General features: G+C 38.0%; 1 protein-coding gene across 5 annotated transcripts in view; it reads right to left on the minus strand.

The window, feature by feature from the left end:
* PNPLA4 (patatin like phospholipase domain containing 4) overlaps window positions 1-20,701 on the minus strand; it is a 28,755-nt gene that overhangs the window by 3,409 nt on the left and 4,645 nt on the right. For 2 of the 5 annotated variants that reach the window (XM_063305071.1, XM_063305070.1), the window contains 5 exons: window positions 19,627-19,753; window positions 6,918-7,102; window positions 4,066-4,160; window positions 3,730-3,865; window positions 3,001-3,066 (listed from right to left, as the gene is read on the minus strand). In XM_063305071.1, the coding sequence (XP_063161141.1) occupies window positions 3,001-3,066; window positions 3,730-3,865; window positions 4,066-4,160; window positions 6,918-7,102; window positions 19,627-19,753 (609 nt within the window). Of the gene's footprint in view, window positions 1-3,000; window positions 3,067-3,729; window positions 3,866-4,065; window positions 4,161-6,917; window positions 7,105-19,626; window positions 19,754-20,701 lie in introns of those variants that run through there. The other 3 variants (XM_063305073.1, XM_063305072.1, XM_063305074.1) reach the window with 3 other exon arrangements.

Below are 20,701 nucleotides of genomic sequence, written 5' to 3' on the forward strand. Positions count from 1 at the left end.
AACTACTCATCTGTATTCATCCTCTTACTATATCATCTGTTTGTCACCCAAAAAATCTCACGGCTTCAACATCTAACCTAATTTCTAGATTTCCATGGTTCCTCCCTATCCTTTACAGTCCTTGCCTGATGAAAACGTGAAAGCCTGCATACACTGTTGAACTATTTTAGTTTATTCTATGAAAGGTTTTGTTCAGATACTGACTTTGGATTTTTTTTTCCTCTGTAGGCAAGATGGTTGTGATTGATTTTTAAATGGAACAGGTAGATACCCTATCTGTGCCTGCGTCTTAAATGTTTTTTAGGCTCATAATACTCTAAATGTTTATTAATACCAATAGAATTAGGTGAGAGGTGCGTATGATTCACTAGTACCATCAAGAATGACAGAGAATGTATGTGCTAGACAACAGCAATTCAATCCGTGGCCAATATAATGGTTCAGTAAAGGGAACTGACTCCAAGGTGAACATAAAATAGAACCGAGAAGCAACTTGGAGCCAAATTCCATAGACAGACCCATCAATACTATAATTAGGACTATTTTGGCTTCAAGAATTAATGTAAATCTTTAATAGAACACCATAGAAATAAAATATGGCATGCTGCTTGGCATACATTTCAACTTCATTGAGTACTGCAGAACAGTAGAATATCCTACAATGAAAGCCAAGATAAAAAGAATTACATAAAATGGCTTTAAAACTTTCAATTGCTCCTTTTCTTGGATATACGCAGCTTTTCAACATCTAGGTGATCAGGCCAACACTTTCAGAAGGCAGTAAGGAAACCTGTCCAGCAGTTTAAATTATTAAAGGCTACATGATAGGAAACGGCTGCTTGAACACAAACCCTTAATTTCTGTAGAAAAAGGACAGGGATTCCTAGATAGAGAACATAGAATAATAAAGCCTGCTGTAGCAAGCTCTAACAGATGCATTACTAGCTCTCACAAGGGTTGTGGTGGAGTTATACTGCTTTCCAGGAAAGAATAGTGAGTACGTGAGGATTCCTTGCAAAGGAGGACTGAGATCTGGTTAAAGCTAAAGACGCTTAGTCTAGAATGGAAATATACTTTTGAATGATCTGATTGCCAGGATTTTTATTATTATGGTTGGTCACAGTCAGCCAGATGTTTAGACTGGATTTAGCATTTTTATCCACCTATCGAGTCCTTCCCAAGGACCTGGATAAACAGATGTTGTTGTTCGATGGTGTTAAAGGTACCGTGGCAGGATGTAAAGTGTTCCAAGTAAAGCTGCCATTTGCAATTGACTGACGGTGATTTTGTCAATGCCAATGGTGTTCAAGTGATCCTCCAGATGTTTTGGAATGGTACCCAAGGCGCCTATTACTATTGGTACTATCTTTGCTTTCTTTTGCCACAGTTGTTCTACTTCTATTTGCAGGTCTTTTTGTTTTGTGATTTTCTCCAGTTCTTTGTTTTCTATTCTGCTGTCTCCAGGTATTGCAATGTCCACTATCCAGACTTTTTTGTCTTTCTTATCAACAATTAAGTCTGGAGTGTTGGGTGGCAGATGCTTGTCTGTTTGAATTCTAAAGTCTCAGAATACTTTGGCTTCTTCATTTTCTGTTACTTTGTCTATTTTGTGGTCCCACCAGTTTTATTTATTTATTTATTGAAACAGTAACAAAACTCTCCCAGCAAAACTTTAAAGGAATGTATTTTTCCAACAAAATCCTTACTCTGTTATCATTTTTTTTCCTAATTCAGAAGCTGTTTCACTCTTAAACTTCATCTCTAGTAATTCACATATATACTACAAAGAAGATACTGTAAAATAATGTGTAGTTAAAATCCACTTAAAAGAAATCATAGAGCATGACGGCAACATTTAGGATATACACTGACTCAGGTACCTAAACCTATGTAACTGTGGAATCATTTGTTTTAGAGTACTATGCATTGTTTCATGGACCACTGAATTTATAATCAGTGTAAATGAATAAGTCTGTCTTCCTTATCCCTCCTAAGTCAGCATAAACTCCCAGAACACGAAGCTCATTAAAAAAAGTCCACTTTATAAATACCACTACCATCGGAGAGTAATAATATACTTTAGATACAGAGCATTAAACAATTTTACTCTAAGTAAAGAGAATCTCAGCTTTTTACAATATGAGAGAGAGAATGCACAAGAAATTAAAGAAAAAAAAACTTGGTTGGTTGTACAACTTTTGTAATAGGAGTGATCCAGCACAGCAGACAATAAAATTACTAGACTTTTAATGGCTGCACAACAAAAGGAATTTTGACACCTCTGTAGTTCAAAATATAGCAAGTTGTGTCTACTACAGCATTCTCTTGTTCAAAAGTATATCTAGTTCTGTCAGCCTTGTGATGTAGTCTAGCCAAGATGCACACCCAAAAATATTAGCTCTAACTAATAGCTTTATTGTAAGGTTACATTAACAGATTCTAGCAAGTCTGAAAGTTCACCTCTCCTCCTTTGCCTTTACAGTCCAAGAAACTAGGGAAGGTCCCTTCTGATATGTTTATCATGCCCCTTTTGCTTCTGTGGGCTAAACCGCCTCTTTTCTGACCGTTGTCTAGTCTGCGGCTCTTCCTCCTGTCTCCAAGGTCATTCCCACATACCATTACAAGTTCATACATTACTTCTAAGGTTGGTACTAACAAAAAATAAAAAAACCATCCATCCTGTAGTGATACTCTCACTGTTTTAATAATACCCAGAAGTGTCAATCATACAAGACATCTACAATATTTCATTAATTTTAACATCAGAAACATTCCATGCCATTTCAGAAGCCCATTATGAGTGATACTTTTGCCAGAGCAAGTCTTGAAGCATAACATTACATAATTGGTTTTCAAGGCCACAGTGCTTCAAAGGTGACATGTTAACACAAGTTCTTAAAAATATATCTGCTGATAGTTATGATCAGCCTAGTTGATATGAGGATTTTCTGCAGTATGCATGAAAATCTTATCCAGAATAAGAAATCTAGCTATACAGACCTGTCCTTTATAATCCACTGCATTAAGTCCCGCATAGAGAGGAATAAAACTGCTGGCTAACAAAGCCTAGAAAACATAAACAATCAAAATAAAGGTTTATGAATAATTATTACCTTATTTCCTTAATTAAGGAGAAATACTGAATAATAACAACTCTATTTTAACTAATATTTTGCTTATAATTTTAATTATTAAATGATGTGTATGTGGCTAGATGGGGATGAAGAGACAAGGGTAGATCCGCTCTAGTGTCAAAATCCAGGTATGTCCCATTTTTCTGCTATGCAATATCTTCTTTTCAATCCCTTAATTCTGTTTGTCCTGGACCAAGGCACCTATATTATCCTAGCATGAGAGCTTAAAGATAAACAGCTATTTCAGTTGTACACTGTAATAATTGTGCAGTAAGCTATGAAAGAGGAAATCATCTTCACTTCATTATTGATAATTTTGAGATAGAGATTAAGCACAAAAGGAAAATCACAATTACTGCTTTAAAAATAATGCAACAAATAAAAATAAAAATAAAAGCCAATTGTTAAGATTTCCAGGTTAAGTCATGCATTTCTGACTATAAATATGTCAACAGTCTTTATTTTTAAAGCAAGGAAGTTCTTCTAGTGAAGAAAATAAAGAGCTTGCAGGCCAAAACTATTAAAACCTAAACTCTTAAGACCCTGGAGACAATTGTGTGCTTTCACTTATAGAAGTAATATGCAACTTCCCTACCTTAATAAGATCTTCCCTGGAGGCAAAATTTGAAAGCAAATAATTTTTTCCATTTTTAGTACTAGTGACTGATACAAAGAGGCGATTTTCTGCTATCTCATGGGCATTAGGGGGGAGGATTGAATCAATGTAGCCCCTATGGAGAAACCAAATAAACATTAATCAGCCTTAATAATTAAACAACTTCTAAATAATTTAGGAAGAAAAGAATGCTGTATTTCCCCAGAGTTATTATCACAAACGATGCATACAAAATCTCCTAGGTACCATTTATTGTAGAGTTTACAGGAAACCAAATCTGGCAGTATATTTGTAAAATAAACTTACAATCCTTACCCAAGTTTTGTCATGAGATCATAGCCGGGTGTTAATGCTCCAAAATATAATTTTCTAGTATCTTCAGCCAGTTGATAGGTAATATTTGTACACGTCTAAAAAAAAGAGTCAAATGCCAAATTGTATGATTGATAGTAAATACAGCTCATTTCAGTAGATTAATCTATTTAATTATACTAAGCATTTAACTGGCCATTTAACATGTGTATTTGGATAGATGGATAAACAGACAGATACCAGGAATGCAGCTTCTGGGTCTCTTTTTATATACTCCAAATATTTAAGATTGTACCAGTGTTCACCATGCTACATATTAACAAACAGGCTTCCTAATTAGAAGAAGATAAGTGTGAGCCCATACAACTGTACCTGTTTAATATAAGAAAAATCACAAAACTAAGGAAAGATCTATCCCCCAATAGGGAAAGGTTCAAAATCACGTCACTATTCTATCCCTCTCAGCGGTTAAAAAACTATTTTAAAAACTGCAGTCTCTGATCATATAAAGGTGTACATACATTATGAATGTCTTTTTCTTAGAATACTCTATGTATCAAAATACAACACATGTCTGCATTGTTACCGTTACTGATAAATTAAGTAGAATTCATTATGTTCCTACCCACAACCACTGTAATTTTGATGAAAGAATAAGATTATCCATACTGGTAGAATTCTTTGTTTAAAAAAAATAGTTTATCACTACACAAAAAGACCTACCTATCTCAGGATCCTACCTGTCTCAGGATCTAGGTTTAGATAACCTAAGCTAAAGTAAATGAAAAATCAAAATGGAAGCAAAGAAAAACTTCTGAAATCATGCTTATAGCTGTGGTAAAGAAAAATAGCCACAAAGACTTGAAGAAAAGGACAAAGATCTGTTGTTGCTTTTATAATATATAGTTTATTACAAGGTCTAAATATTGCCAATAGTTTATCCATTTGTATAATTATAACTTACATATTGTGATGCCTGTTTGTCCATACGCTGATTGTAAGAACAGGCAGAAATATTCGTATTTTTCTTATAATTAGTATTTATCCCATATTTCAAATGTTCATGATAATGATATATCAAAAGCTGCTAATTTATTTCTATTAACTAAGAACTATTTCTATTTTACTGAAATATTTCATGATGCCTGAAATTTTTGTCCAGCTAAAGGGCAGTTGCTGAACTACAGTATAAAGGATTTTGATGAGCAAAGGAGATCCTGGAATTTATGGAAAGAATCATACAGCTTTAAATCAAAGAAAACTATGGATGACAGCGTTTAGCTACTTTAATGCCACAGACTTTGAAGATGTAATCTATTAAGATAAATCCTCATAAAAATGCAAAACCAGCTTTAACAGCTGCAGGTGGCATATGGGCAATCCCGGTGACATTGGAATTTTAAGAGAAAGTTGGTTAAACAGCAGTGATTTCCACCACTGACTTCCAAAACCTTTAAAAGGATGTGACCAGGGTAGTCACAGCAGTCTTAGATGAAATATGACCAAGAGACTGAAGCATGGTCAACTGATTTACAGGTTAACGAAACAATAAGCTCAGCACATAAATCCTTAGCAGATGCAGTTGAGCTAGGCTGGAGTGAAACCTGGCAATATTACTAAGTCAAATGAAATACAAAATAAAATTGTATTGTAACATATAGAACAAAGTGACACTTGCTATGTAAGTGATTTTTGGGTAACATTTCCATTTCTAGCCTAACTTGCGTGCGCGCACACACACACACCATTTTTAGGATCAGGCCTTGTCCTCTCAGCAGCCACCTCCACCTCCTATCACTTACCTGCCATTCTTGCTACAGCCATTCATGTACACTTCGGCCACCCAATCAACCTGTTGATTTTTCCCCCCTCCTGCTTTTTTATAATATTTTCTTTCCACAGTTACCTTCTTTGGAAACACTTTGGAAATCTTTTCCTTTCAGATAGGGTATCATTTATGCAGCAGTCATAAAACTGTCTGCAGTTCTGGTGGGATGAATTCCCAACTCAACTTCTGTCGCTAACTCAACTTCTGTCCCGTTCAATCAAATTCATATTCTGATTAATAAAATGGACAACATTGTATCTTGGGATACACAACCAGTTCTTAAAACCTAGGATTTATAATGGCAGTTGCAAATGACACATCTGTTGGAAATTATCATCCAATGTTATGGAACATATAAAAAAAACACCAGGCTTTTTATCTTCACTCAACAGGAGGAGGTGAAGGGAGAGCAGCACGTGTTGTTGTCACGCCTATTTCAATCATCATGTCATATTAGCAGATGACTTTCCCTCAGAAACATCTCAGTGCCCACTACCATTTCCGTACACGTCATGACTACATAAGGCAATGACCCTGTTCACCCTATTTTGCTTAACAATGGTAACTGAGTATGTCTCATTTTTGTTTTGTAGAACAAGCTAACACTGCAAATTTACAAACCACAATGGCTGGTTCGGCCAAGCATGCAAAGCCAAAACCAACCAATTCATGTTATAACTGAATGTGTTATCTCTCTCAGGCGATCAGGATAAAATATTGTTTTTAAAATCCACAGAAACAACATCCCTGTTTCTAATCTTCATTGCCATAATGTTCCTTAAGTTTTCAAATTGGTAGCTAAAAACAAAATACATCTCCAAATTCAAATTCAAATGAGTGAAACCCTTTTGTTGCTGCTGCTGTTGCAGTTTTCCCTTCTATAAAGCGCCTTCGCTGACACAGTCAAACACATGCTGCAGCTTCATGACAAGACGGTGGTCTCATTGTTAAAAGCTTAGCTGAGCTTATCCAAAGCAAGTAGTTTTAAGCTACGTTTTCAAGATTACAGGTTCTTTTTCGCAATTACCTCAATACTTTCTGGCACCGTTAAAAGAACAGTGGCAGTCAAAGCTCCAGAAGATGCTCCTGCAAAGGCCTTCACAATCTTCAATAACTTCTTACCATGTCTGCAAAGGGCAGATGCTGCCCCCAAGTGGTAGATCCCCAGAAAGCCAGAGGCTGCAAAGGATAAGTTGAGATGTTTCATCGTTGCTGTGGAAAGGAAATTTCAAATGGAAATGCAGTTATTTTAAGACTTCCCAAGCATCTTCTGCAAAATGGGACCTATATTAGACTAAATGAAAAATGCACAAGAGATAGGTCATGGCTTGTCATTAGTGATGAGCATCTCTACTACTCTGCTTAAAAGCTGCTATCATCAATGTTGTTTAAGAGGCGTGCTTTTCTGTTTCTAATTAATACCAGGTACTAATTGGAAAAACAACCCAGGCCTTATTTGGGAGGACAGGGGGAGCACATTATATATTATGTCTTACATACATCAGTGGTAACTATTTTCAGTTCTTCTTGGTCAAGGGAGAGGAAACAGCTGATGCATTATTGCTTAATCATAACATTTGATTAGCATCTCATGCTAACAAACTTTATGATGGGCTATCTGGAAGATTAACCAGAACTTGGCAAAATAAAGGCAATCACAAAAATAAGCAACTCTGGACTTTCCTACTCTCTTTCAGTATAATTATCTAATTTAAAATGCATACATTTGAAATGCATTTTTTCCTCTCTGTTCAGGACTCAACTAATTAAGTGGAGTGGTGGTGGGAAAATTTACAGGGTAAGATATATCAGCATGCACTTCACATTAGTAAATATTACCACGGCAAGTGAATGAGATGCCAAGGGATGCTAAGTTGCACATTCAGCCATATGATTAGCCTATTTTGGTGGACAAAAAAAAACACAAATACAACATCAGATAGCTGGTGGCAAAGAAATCTAAAGAAAACATTAAAACATATTAAATAATCACCATACAGCAGAATGAGCACTGCTGTAGCTTGAAACAAAGAAAAACAATGTTCCTAAATGGTGCAATGTTTTATATTTCAGGATAAATTGGAGATGCTTTGCATCTAAATCCATATTTGCATGAATTTACCATCAAGAATTTTAGTGATGGTGCCTGGTGTATATTTTTTAGTGAAAAGAAAAGACTAACGTTCATGGTCTTATTCATATGCATTCATATTATCAGCAAAGAAACTGAAACTGAAATAAATGAGGTAAATGAGTGCAGGAAGAAACCATGATATTCATGCTCTTCACTTAGTCTCTTGCTATTATTGGCTCAAAAAATAAAGTTTCTCGTATAATCTGCTTAACATTTCTATGAAAAGTGTTTGACCTCTTTAGGATTTCTATGTTTTGCAAATATTTACTAGTGAAAGATATAAGACTAGATGCTTGATGAAGGTCCAGTAGATAGGGAGCTGAGTGAAAAAATAACATCAATGTTTAATTATTGTTTTATTTATTTCTTAAACAAAGTCATCCAAAATGCAGTGTGCCAGTGTGAAAAAGTAACTGCACTTCATAGTTCATGCAGTTCACTTAAGGGGATTTCTAGTGGCAGGTAAAAAACTTCATTAAACAATCAGTGCTACCATATTACATGTTTTAGGAACAGTGAACAAAGATGGATCAAAATTGACCACTCAGATGAGTACATTATCTTCTCTGAGGATATAAGACCATATGAAGAAAAGAATGGCAAATGTACACTGCAAAAATCACTGCTTTTTTCCACTATGTTCATAGATAACCCAGTAAATGAAGCATCCTATCTATTTGAATTAGCAAAAGTCAGTAGTACCTAAGAGCAACCATCTACTGCAGATGCAATGGTGGAAGCTACTAAGAAATTCTACAGCAAATTACAAAAGCTATTAAATGCATTATCAAGAAATGAGGTAGTAGCAATGGTTAATGACATGCAAATGTTGGAGAAAGAAAGGCCTACAAGAAGATTTCAATTGGGTAAACAGAATAATGCAGGAGATAGATTAATAGAATAATCTAAATTATGCAAAAAGAATTTTGCAAAGAGAATTCTTCAGTCCTTCAATACCAGCCTTCAGACAATATATACATGGACATCACTGGATACACAATACTGGAATCAAATCAACTATAGAGCAGGAAACAGAAGATGAAGAAATGCAATCCAATCAGCCAGGACAATTCCAGTTGTAGGTTATGAAACAGTCCCTGAATTGTGTATCAAATACGTATGACAAACTTAGAGAATATGTATTAAAGACAGTAGGCATAGTAGATTTGATTAGGAAACATCCAGTCTGAATATAAAATTTATATACAGAACAAATTCAGTATGCTTGATTTATGTGAAACTGAATCTGAGAAGCTATAGAAAGAAATCTATCACAAAAACTGTAGCAGAAAAAGATATTCCCAAAATTTCAAAAATGGAAAAGAAAGCAATGAGATATGCATATACTTTACTGAAAACTGGGTCCCAACGTGCTTTGATAGGGCTGTAATGATAAAAATAGCATCTTTACACTGCCTTGAATTATAAGTACAAATAAAAGACACAAAGGCTGGCTAATGAAGAGAACAGAAGAAGCTTTACTGTTGCTTTATTACTATAGCATGTGCTTTTATTGTGTAGATTGTACTAGAAAATGGAATATATTATGGCTAGTTTGTGTGCTAGAATGCCTGCTGTTATAAAGATTCCTCAGAAGAATAAGCAAGAACCTGCTGGAAGAAATAAAATGGAAAAACTGATACAAAATTGCAAAGGAAGTGTGACAAGGATGGATAGCTGCTTATCATATACATTATAAGAGATTGGAAGAGTTTACAGTGGACTCAAAATAGGAGGCTGAAATACTATCTGAAATATGCAAATAGAATTATTTTGTTAAGCCAAAGTTATTTATAGTTCCTTTCCAAAGGAAAAGTAAAAATCTGGATTTATGTTAAATATTAACAAAGGTAATACCAACTGGCATCTCTCCTGAACTTAGCATTCAAGTTTAATAAATTATTAGTATTAATATTCACATCAAAGAGATGACGGGGGCAGACCATGTGGTATTCTTCAACTCAGTTAAAGATAAAGATGGGTAGTGCACAAGAAAAAAGGAGGACATTAAGTTTAGGGAGGAAAGGAAAAGGCCATGAAGGATGAATAAAGATCAGAATGGTTAAAGCAACGGTCCTGCTAGTTAGTGGCAATGTTTAGCTGTAAAAGCTTGACATTAAGAAAACATGAAAGAAGTTTGATGCCTTTAAATTATGGACTACAGGTAGTCCTTGACTTATGACCACAATTGGGACTGGAATTTACGACCACAAGAGATGTGGTCGTAAAGTGAGATGTCACATGACTGAATTGCTTAGCAACTGCAATACTGGCAATTCTCCTTGCCATCGTTAAGTGAATATTACCAGTCATTAGCACAGGACTCCTCCTCCCAGCCCCAATCCTTAATAAGGTAAGGGACTCCCTTTAACTTCCCCCACCTGCCTATCTACTCCCCATCTCCATCCTTTTGGCCACTCTGCACCCTGTCTTGCATGGTGGAAAGCAGCCCCAGAACCACGTGGTTCCTTGCCATGCCCCAGGAAGCTGCAGCTGCCCTCGCCAGTTCCAGCCACAGCTGCCCTTGCCACCCTGCACTCCAAGACCCCTGCCGCCCTGAGCTCCACCACCCCAGCTGACCTTTGCCGTCTTCTTGCTCTTGCTGCTGACAAGGCATGCCCAGCTGGGCTTCAGCTACCAAAAAAAAAACAGCCAAAAGCAGCCTCAGAGCCCCAAAACACCCCTTCACAAAAAGCTGCTGGAGCACAGCATGCCAAAAAACCAAACCCCTAAAGGACTGCTTTGGGCTTCTTTTCCCCCCTTTTTAGAAGCAAAGCCCAGCCCTGACCAGGAGCCCTTGCAAAGTGACTACTTTGGGTTCTTTTTTTTCTTTTTCCAGCATAAAGCCAGCCCCAGCTGGCCCAGCAGCTAGGCTGGGCACACCTCATCAGCAGTGGGAGCAAGAAGATGGCGAAGGTCAGCTGCGGCGGCAGAACACAGGGCAGCAGGTGGCCAAAAGGGCAGAGATGGGGGGGGGGAGAAATAGGTGGGTGGGGGTTGTTGAAGCGCCCCTGCAGTTGTAAGTATGGGTGGACTGCCAGGCACTTGAATTTTGATCACATGTCTATGGGGGGGCTGCAACAGCCATAACTTCAGGCACAGGTCATAAGTCCCTTCTTTCAGTGCCATTGCAACTTTGAATGGTTCCTGAATGAATGGTCTTAAGTCAAGGACTTTTGTTGTTTATTCATTTAGTCGCTTCCGACTCTTCGTGACTTCATGGACCAGCCCGCGCCAGAGCTTCCTGTCGGTCGTCAACACCCCCAGCTTCCCCTGGGACGAGTCCGTCACCTCTAGACTATCATCCATCCATCTTGCCCTTGGTTGGCCCCTCTTCCTTTTGCCTTCCACTTTCCCTAGCATCGGCATCTTCTCCAGGGTGTCCTGTCTTCTCATCATGTGGCCAAAGTATTTCAGTTTTGCCTTGAATATCATTCCCTCAAGTGAGCAGACTGGCTTTCTTTCCTGGAGTATGGACTGGTTTGATCTTCTTGCAGTCCAAGGCACTCTCAGAATTTTCCTCCAACACCACAGTTCAAAAGGATCTATCTTCCTTCTCTCAGCCTTCCTTATGGTCCAGCTCTCGCAGCCCTATGTTACTACGGGGAACACCATTGCTTTAACTATGCGGACCTTTGTTGCCAGTGTGATGTCTCTGCTCTTAACTATTTTATCGAGATTTGTCATTGCTCTTCTCCCAAGGATTAAGCGTCTTCTGATTTCCTGACTGCAGTCAGCATCTGCAGTAATCTTTGCACCTAGAAATACAAAGTCTTTCACTGCTTCTACATTTTCTCCCTCTATTTGCCAGTTATCAATCAAGCTGGTTGCCATAATCTTGGTTTTTTTGAGGTTTAGCTGCAAGTCAGCTTTTGCACTTTCTTCTTTCACCTTCCACGTAAGGCTCCTCAGTTCCTCTTTCCTTTCAGCCATCAAAGTGGTATCATCTGCATATCTGAGATCGTTAATGTTTCCTCCAGCGATTTTAACTCCAGCCTTGGATTCCTCAAGCCCAGCATGTCACATGATGTGTTCTGTGTACAAGTTGAATAGGTATGGTGAGAGTATACAGCCCTGCCGTACTCCCTTCCCAATATTAAACCAGCCCGTTGTTCCGTGGTCTGTTCTTACTGTTACTACTTGGTCGTTATACAGATTCTTCAGGAGGCATACAAGATGACTTAATATCCCCATACCACTAAGAACTTGCCACAGTTTGTTATGGTCCACACAGTCAAAGGCTTTAGAATAGTCAATAAAACAGAAATAGATGTTTTTCTGAAACTCCCTGGCTTTTTCCATTATCCAGCGGATATTGGCAATTTGGTCCCTAGTTCCTCTGCCTTTTCTAAACCCAGCTTGTACATCTGGCAATTCTCGCTCCATGAATTGCTGAAGTCTACCTTGCAGATCTTGAGCATTACCTTACTGGCATGTGAAATGAGTGCCACTGTTTGATAGTTTGAACATTCTTTAGTGTTTCCCTTTTTTGGTATGGGGATATAAGTTGATTTTTTCCAGTCTGATAGCCATTCTTGTGTTTTCCAAATTTGCTGGCACATAGCATACATTACCTTGACAGCATCATCTCGCAAGATTTTGAACAGTTCAGCTGGGATGTCGTCATCTCCTGCTGCCTTGTTATTAGCAATGCTTCTTAAGGCCCATTCAACCTCACTCTTCAGGATGTCTGGCTCTAGCTCACTGACCACACCGTCAAAGCTATCCCCGATATTGTTATCCTTCCTATACAGGTCTTCTGTATATTCTTGCCACCTTTTCTTGATCTCTTCTTCTTCTGTTAGGTCCTTGCCATCTTTGTTTTTGATCATGCCCATTTTTGCCTGGAATTTACCTCCAATGTTTCTAATTTTCTGGAAGAGGTCTCTTGTCCTTCCTATTCTATTGTCTTCTTCCACTTCCACGCATTGTTTAAAAATAATTCCTTATCTCTTCTGGCTAACCTCTGGAATTTTGCATTTAATTGGGCATATCTCCCCCTATCACTGTTGCCTTTTGCTTTCCTTCTTTCTTGGGCTACTTCTAGTGTCTCAGCAGACAGCCATTTTGTCTTCTTGGTTTTCTCTTTCTTTGGGATGTATTTTGTTGCCGCCTCCTGAACAATGTTGCGAACTTCTGTCCAGAGTTCTTCCGGGACCCTACCTACTAAGTCCAGTCCCTTAAATCGATTCTTCACCTCCACTGCATATTCCTTAGGAACATTAGTGAGCTCATATCTAGCTGATCTGTGGGTCTTCCCTAATCTCTTTAGTCTGATCCTAAATTGTGCAAGAAGAAGTTCATGATCTGAACTACAGTCAGCTCCAGGTCTTGTTTTTACCAACTGTATAGATGTCCGCCACCTTTGACTGCAAAGGATGTAGTCAATCTGATTTCGGTGCTGTCCATCTGGTGAAGTCCATGTATAAAGCTGTCTCTTAGGCTGTTGGAAGAGAGTATTTGTTATGCAGAGTGAGTTGTTTTGGCAAAATTCTATCAGCCTATGTCCTGCTTCATTTTGTTCTCCCAAGCCATGCTTACCTGTAATTCCAGGTGTCATTTGACTGCCCACCTTAGCATTCCAGTCTCACGTGATGTAAATAACATCTCTTTTAGGCGTGTTGTCCAGTAGGTGCTGCAGATCCTCATAGAACTGCTCTACTTCAGCTTCTTCAGCATCTGTGGTTGGGGCATATATTTGGATCACTGTGATGTTAGATGGCTTGCCCTGAATTCGAATTGAGATCATTCTATTGTTTTTGGGATTGTATCCAAGCACTGCTTTAGCCACTTTACTATTCATTATGAAGGCTACTCCATTTCTTCTGTGGTCCTCTTGTCCACAGTAGTAGATCTGGTGGTCATTTGATGTGAAGTGGCCCATTCCAGTCCATTTCAGTTCACTGATGCCCAAAATGTCTATCTTTAATCTTGACATCTCACCAATAACCACATCCAATTTGCCCTGGCTCATAGATCTTACATTCCAGGTTCCAATGGTGTGTTGATCCTTAGAACATCAGATTCGCCGTTCACCACCAGCACCGTCGGCCGCTAGCTGTCCTTTCGGCTTTGAGCTAGCTGTGTCATCATGTCTGGAGCTAGTTGAACTCATCCTCTCTTCCTCCCCAGTAGCATTTTGACCACCTTCCAACCTGGGGGTCTCATCTTCCGATGGTATACTGACATATCTCTGGTTGTACTGATCCATTTAGTTTTCAGGGCAAGAATACTGGGGTGGGTTGCCATTACCTTCCCCAGGTATCGCATTTAGTCTAACCTCTCTGTCACGACCTTCCCGTCTTGGGTGGCCCTTCATGGTTTAGCTCTAGGCATCCTTGAGGTGCTCAGGCTCCAGCACCACGAGAAGGTAACGATCCTTTGCTGAAGAAGTCAAGGACTGCCTGTACAGAAATCATTACTAACTGTACAAGACTAATAGCACCTGGACTAAATGAAAACTGATGGTTCCTTGAAGCCATGATCAGCAAGCATAAACTCATAGGCTTTGGGCATGTTGACTGCTGGTTGCTTCTATGACTACACAACTCAACCGGGAGATCTAAATTCATATTAGAAGTAATAAGCACAGACATCAGGCCCACAACTAGGGTCTGTGTCACCTGGGGCAAAAATGGATTCTGCACCCATTTTGGCACCCCCCACAGCACGGCACCCGGGGCACATGCCCCGCTTCCCCCCCCCCCCAGTTGCAGTCCTGACAGAGATCTTTCTTCTTCTATCCTGGTGCAGAAGAGAATAAAACAAAGCTGCATCTTAGAGACCATTTTGTTTAATGTTTATATTAACAGTATGTACAGACCCTTATCAAAAAGGGACACCGTCTGCCTAGTTAATCGCAGTTATATTATATGCAGATGACACTGCCATTTTTTCATTAACACGTATCAGGATAAAAAGAGCATTGCAAGCTTTAGCTATCTAGTATAAGGAGGATTCTTTACTGATAAACTATCAGAATATAACAGTACTTTATTACTGAGCATACAAATACAATATAAAATTGGCAATTAAATAGGTATACAACTAACTGGTAATTTTTTTAAAAAAATAGTAATTGTTTTTAATGCAATGTGTTCCTGGAAGCCAAATAGATTTGTTAAAGGACAGTACTTCAACAAGCTTATCAGTCAGAAACAGATCGTTCAGAACTAGAGATGGGGTCTTTCAGAAATCACACATAACAAGTTGTAAAGGGACATTTTCTTCTTAAAGTGTATTGAACACTATAGTCTACCTAGAATCTGGTATGCCTTTAATTAAGACATGGGCATGGCTAGGTATGTGTAAAATGTTTTGTGCATGGAACATATGGTTTCAGTGATCCATGTCCAAACTGAAACAAACACGGAAGAAAAAGGTCATATTTTTTTCAGATATGGACCAAAATTCAGTTCTTCTACAGTGAAGTGGTTGGGATATTAAGAGTGGGAAAAGCCAAGGAGACTGGTAGTTGCTGAAGGGAAGCAGAGCAGTGAAGTGCAAGAGTTTGTCCAGGTGGGCTAGTAGGATATAATGTGCTGAGAGCCTGTCCTTACTGCTGGGACTATCCCAATAATGCACACTGGCAAAAATGGCAGCTGAAGGAAGAAAAAGGAGTAGAATGTCTAGTACACCTAAACTGGACTCCAGTGACTTTTGTCTGTTTCAGTAATTCAGACCTACAGTATTACTCATTACTTGATTACTTGTGGAATTCCTAAGCCATATGCTCCTTTGTTATTCTCTCTACAGGGAATGAAGGGAAATATATTTTTATCCCATTTTAAAGAACTACTCTGGTAGAGAGCACAATGTCTATCTGTCCCTGCTTCTATCTGACCAGGACCCTGACGTATCTTTCCAGGTTGCCCAATTTCATGCTATCATTTGTTGCATCCGTCCTACCCGCAGTTGAAGATTAGCACAAATGTTGGGGATTGTCACCGCTATTTCTACTATAGTTACTATAATAAAGTATTTCTTGTAATTTTATTGCATTAAAAAAAATGTTTTATTAATAATTATCAATCTATGTATTTTATTGTTGTGTTTCTGGCCCAAAGGCCATAATAAAGGTTTCATTTAATTTGCAGTCTGGATATAACTATCTTGAGTTTGTAACGTTTGTCTTAAAAGCGGAACTGACCATAACAGATTCGCAGAATCTAGAAGTATACATAATTATGAAATTCATGTTGGGCTGTATTTTTCATACAGCTCTGTTACTGCTGTGTTTCCATATATGGATTATGTGAGGTGAAGCAGTGAAATAATTTCTTTTTTCTGTAATAGGAAACGGGGCCACAAAGACAGTGTAATAAGTATTTCTTCCCCTTCAGTCCATGTTTTCAAGGTAGTCTAGTTCTTTTTCATACCTGCAGTAGAAATCCCTCTATGTGCTTCACCTGTCCTTGGCAATAAATATACAACTATAACACTGTTATTACAGTCTGCCCTCTTTCTTGACAAAATAAAGTTTGCCCTCTTTCTTGACAAAATCTGAAACCTGAAGCCATTAGCTATACATGCTGCTTAATGGCAGAGCTACAGATGCAGCCAAAAGCATTATGCACTTTTTCCCAAAGAATCCCAATTTCTCTGCTTTTCTCTTGTCCATGTTCACTGTGCTGAACAATGACACAAAGTGCCAAAGTGAGTACTTTTCTCCATTCAAATAGACTGAGTGACTGATAAGATTGAAGACAACTGTGATAATTAAAATAACTAGTTCTCTTGAGAGATCACTAAAATCCAATAATGACTTTTAACTTCAAAGGAAAGAGAGCCAGTTTGGTGTAATGGTTAAGGCTAGAACCCGGGAGACCATGAGTTCTAGTCCTGCCCTTCCACTACACGTGGAAGCCCTGTCAACACACCTCTGATCACCACACTGCACTACTGTACTCCAGTCTGCGGTGGGACACCTCTGAGCCAAATCATATAAATCACCCAGAGACTTGATCAGATGTGGAAATCATCCAGTATGAACCAACAGCATGACTCAATGATGAAAAAATGCTAGTGCAGTCTTAGGCTGCTCCGCATATACTGAGATCATAGAAGTAACAAACTATTGTCAGGTAAACAAATTATGCATTCTCTCTCAGCCCTAGGAAGAAGCATGGCAAACCACTTCTGAAAAAACTTGCCAAGAAAACTGCAGGGACTTATCCAGGCAGTCACCAGGACTCAAAAGCTGACTCAAAGGTGCCAAAAACAAATCAAAACAAACAAACAAACAAAACTTCTAAGGGATACCAATAATTATATCCATGCCATTTCATTTATTATTTACAAGAATATGTTAAGTCATACATCAAAAGCAAAATGTGTGCTCTATGGACTGTGTAATAATAGTGGATGCCATTTACTTGCATTAGTTTCAACTTATTTCATGGGAAATTAGGATTCTTTGGGAAAAAGGGGAGGGGTACCAATACTTTTGTCTGCATCTGTATCTCTAGCACGGCCAAATGAAAGATAAATCACACTGATTTCCCACTTGTATGTTTGCTCCCCATATATATATATGTATGTGGATTTGGTTCCGATCCAGCTATAGCAGAGAATTTAGCCACTATCCTAGAAATATCAATATATTAACTAGTAAACCTGATCATTTAGTAGGAAACACACACTTGCCTCTTGGCCAACACAAGTAGTTTATGATTTGAAGGAAGATTAGCTTCCACCTCCAGAATGATATATGGGGAAATTCAGAAGGAGATGTGCAACTCATCCAGTTCTGGTATCTAATCATACGCAGAAATGCACTTGGTGCAGTATATATTGAAACTCCTCACTGACACCATTGAGAAGGATCTAAGCAGTGTAGTTGCCTTTCTGTGGGAGGACACAAAAATATGATGAATTTTTGAGCCCTAAATATGGATACATAAGCTCATTACAGCAAATGCATGAGACATCATTTCTGCACCTCAAGATCTAACGCTCCCTTCTTAAAGTAAAGTAGTTAGGCACAAGCTAACAAACCTCAAAAGTTTGGCTTAAACCATTTTACAAATCCATTTCTATGTGATGTCATAGAAAGCCAAAAATTAGATAAGAACCATTAAACTGTTAATAATTATCAATAGCTGTGATTTTTTCCAGAATATCCAGATTGAAGAGAAGTATAATCACGCAGAGGTTCCCCTCTAGTGGTTATGCAGTTACTCTTATAATTGTGATATTTACACTTTATATATTTAATCCTACATTGGGGTGGGTGGACATTGACTGTAGGCCAACTTAACCATGAGACAAGCAAAGCAATATGAAAGAGAAAATTAATGGAAGAATATTATTTTCTGCAGAGAGGAAAGTAGGGGGGAAGAGTGAACCAAGTCCAAAAAAAGAATCCCCAAGAAGCTTACTTAATAGTCAGGATATAATAAATAAATCTTTATGTACCCTGCATTCAGATAGTAGCCTATAAAGCAAATTAAACAATCAGATTCTATTTACACTAGAGTCTTGCTTCAAAAACTGTCATGTCAGTGAGATACAAATCAATGGTATATTTTTAGATCCTTGTCCTATCCTGTCCTGTCCATGGAATAGCAAGCATCTTGAGCTACTGCTACTATAATTAAAAGTACGGCTGCTTACGATTCTATCCCAGATTAACAATACAGTAAACAATCAATATACACGTGGAAGCCCTGTCAACACACCTCTGATCACCACACTGTACTACTGTAATCCAGTCTGTGGTGGGACACCTCTGAGCCAAAACCATATAAATCACCCAGAGACTTGATAAGATGTGGAAATCATCCAGTATGAACCAACAGCATGACTCTATGATGAAAAAATGCTAGTGCAGTCGTAGGCTGCTCCGCATATTCTGAGATCATAGAAGTAACAAACTATTGTCAGGTGAACAAATTATGCACAGATACACACTCAAATCCTGAACACTTGAGAGGGCATGTACCACCACTAAAGGCTGGGCCAACATGATAGATGCCATTATATTTTCTTTTTTTAATAACTGACAAAGCTATTCTGTGCTTATTTGATGGCATCCGGAGAACTATGTTGTTCTAAGTATTATATTTTAAGGAAGCAGAAACTAAATAAAGCATGCCAGAAATGTTGAAATCCAGAAAGCAGGTCAAATGAAAAATGGAGAACACAATTGGGTAGGTTTCTTCCATTAATAATAAGTGTAACCAATTTTCACTAGAAAACAGGATTAGACCCAATTAATGTACTTACAAGAAAACATATTTTGGTTAAATCCTAGAAACGTTTTAACAGTAAGAGCTGTTCAAAAGAAGAACAAGATTTAAGATTTATGTTTACTTTAAACTGCAGTACAGCTGTTTACTATGAGTGCTATATACTTTTAATAAAAAGTACCCTTTAATAAATCATACCCTGTAAACTTTTTTCCTTCAAGAATCTGATTCTCCAGTCCAATGGAGCATTAAAACATAAACAGCTTCAGCGTTCCTAAGAGAAAGCCTAAAACTCCAATTACCATACAAAAGAGAGCCTGATCAGAAAACGCAAAAGAGGTAAGTACTTTTTTATCTATAAGACTCTACTTTTTTTCCCAAACAATAACATTAAGAACTAGAGTGCTTAATACCTTCTATCTCAAGGTGTCTTCCACCATCTAGTGACTTGGATGATTTCTTATTTACTCTACTTTCCTCTGTTACACTGAGATCAGTTGTCGTATCCATTATGAACCATGTCTTTTGAAATTGGGAGACCTATGTATATCATAAGAAAGTTAATACCAAAAAATAAGTGGTCACATAAGATATTTTTACCAGTACAAAATAATCACAAATTTTCAAAAAGAAGAGTACAGATTTGTTTCATACCTACATATGAAATCATTTCTTACCTAACAGTTGCAATCTAGTACTTATTTTTTTCTGAAATATCAGGTCTAAGGCTTTTACCAAGTGCTATTATTAGAAACAAGAATTTAGCTGAAAACAGCCTTTAAAAGTTTGCACTATCTGTAAAGGTAGTAGAGTTTGCTCATTAGCATTAATTCCCATTCACAGCAATGCTCACCTTGGGTAGGCTTATATTTACCCAGCCTAGGCCCAAACATAGAAGAAATGCCATCTGTTTGATGTAACATGGAAAAAAAGGGCCATAATTACCTACCCAGAGCCTTCATACATGTAAATTTCATTAGGGACAAATTGGTGCTCATAATTGCCAATAGGTTGAGAAACAGCAGGGGTAATTGCAGTGTAATGCTTTTCACTTCAAGCTCACAGAGACAATCCAGGGGGCTACCGAATCAATGGTATTAAAAGGCCCAGACTGATTAAAGAACAAACAGACCTAGCGCTCTTATCCTGTCCCTCATCCAATAAACATCATCTACCTTAAAGAAGATGCTATCTCAAAACCAAACTTGAGCCAATCTGGAATAGCTCTAGTTCATTGCTGTTCTCAGGAATGTTCAGAATTGTGCTGCCACCACACTTTAAAGTACCTACCACGAAATACATATTTATAGTCAAGCAACAGTTTATTCTAAACTTCTGCATTCAGAGAATAGTTCTTAAGGAATTGAAGTCGGGCCACTCTATTTGGAAGCAACAAAGTAATTACTGTAACTCATGGACCTGTTTAGCTAAAGATAGGAAAGGCTATTCCTCCCCAAACCTAAAAAAGCCATGAAAGGCAATGATCCA

The sequence above is a fragment of the Candoia aspera genome, chromosome 5 (genome assembly GCF_035149785.1).
Source record: "Candoia aspera isolate rCanAsp1 chromosome 5, rCanAsp1.hap2, whole genome shotgun sequence".
Lineage (NCBI taxonomy): Eukaryota > Metazoa > Chordata > Lepidosauria > Squamata > Boidae > Candoia > Candoia aspera.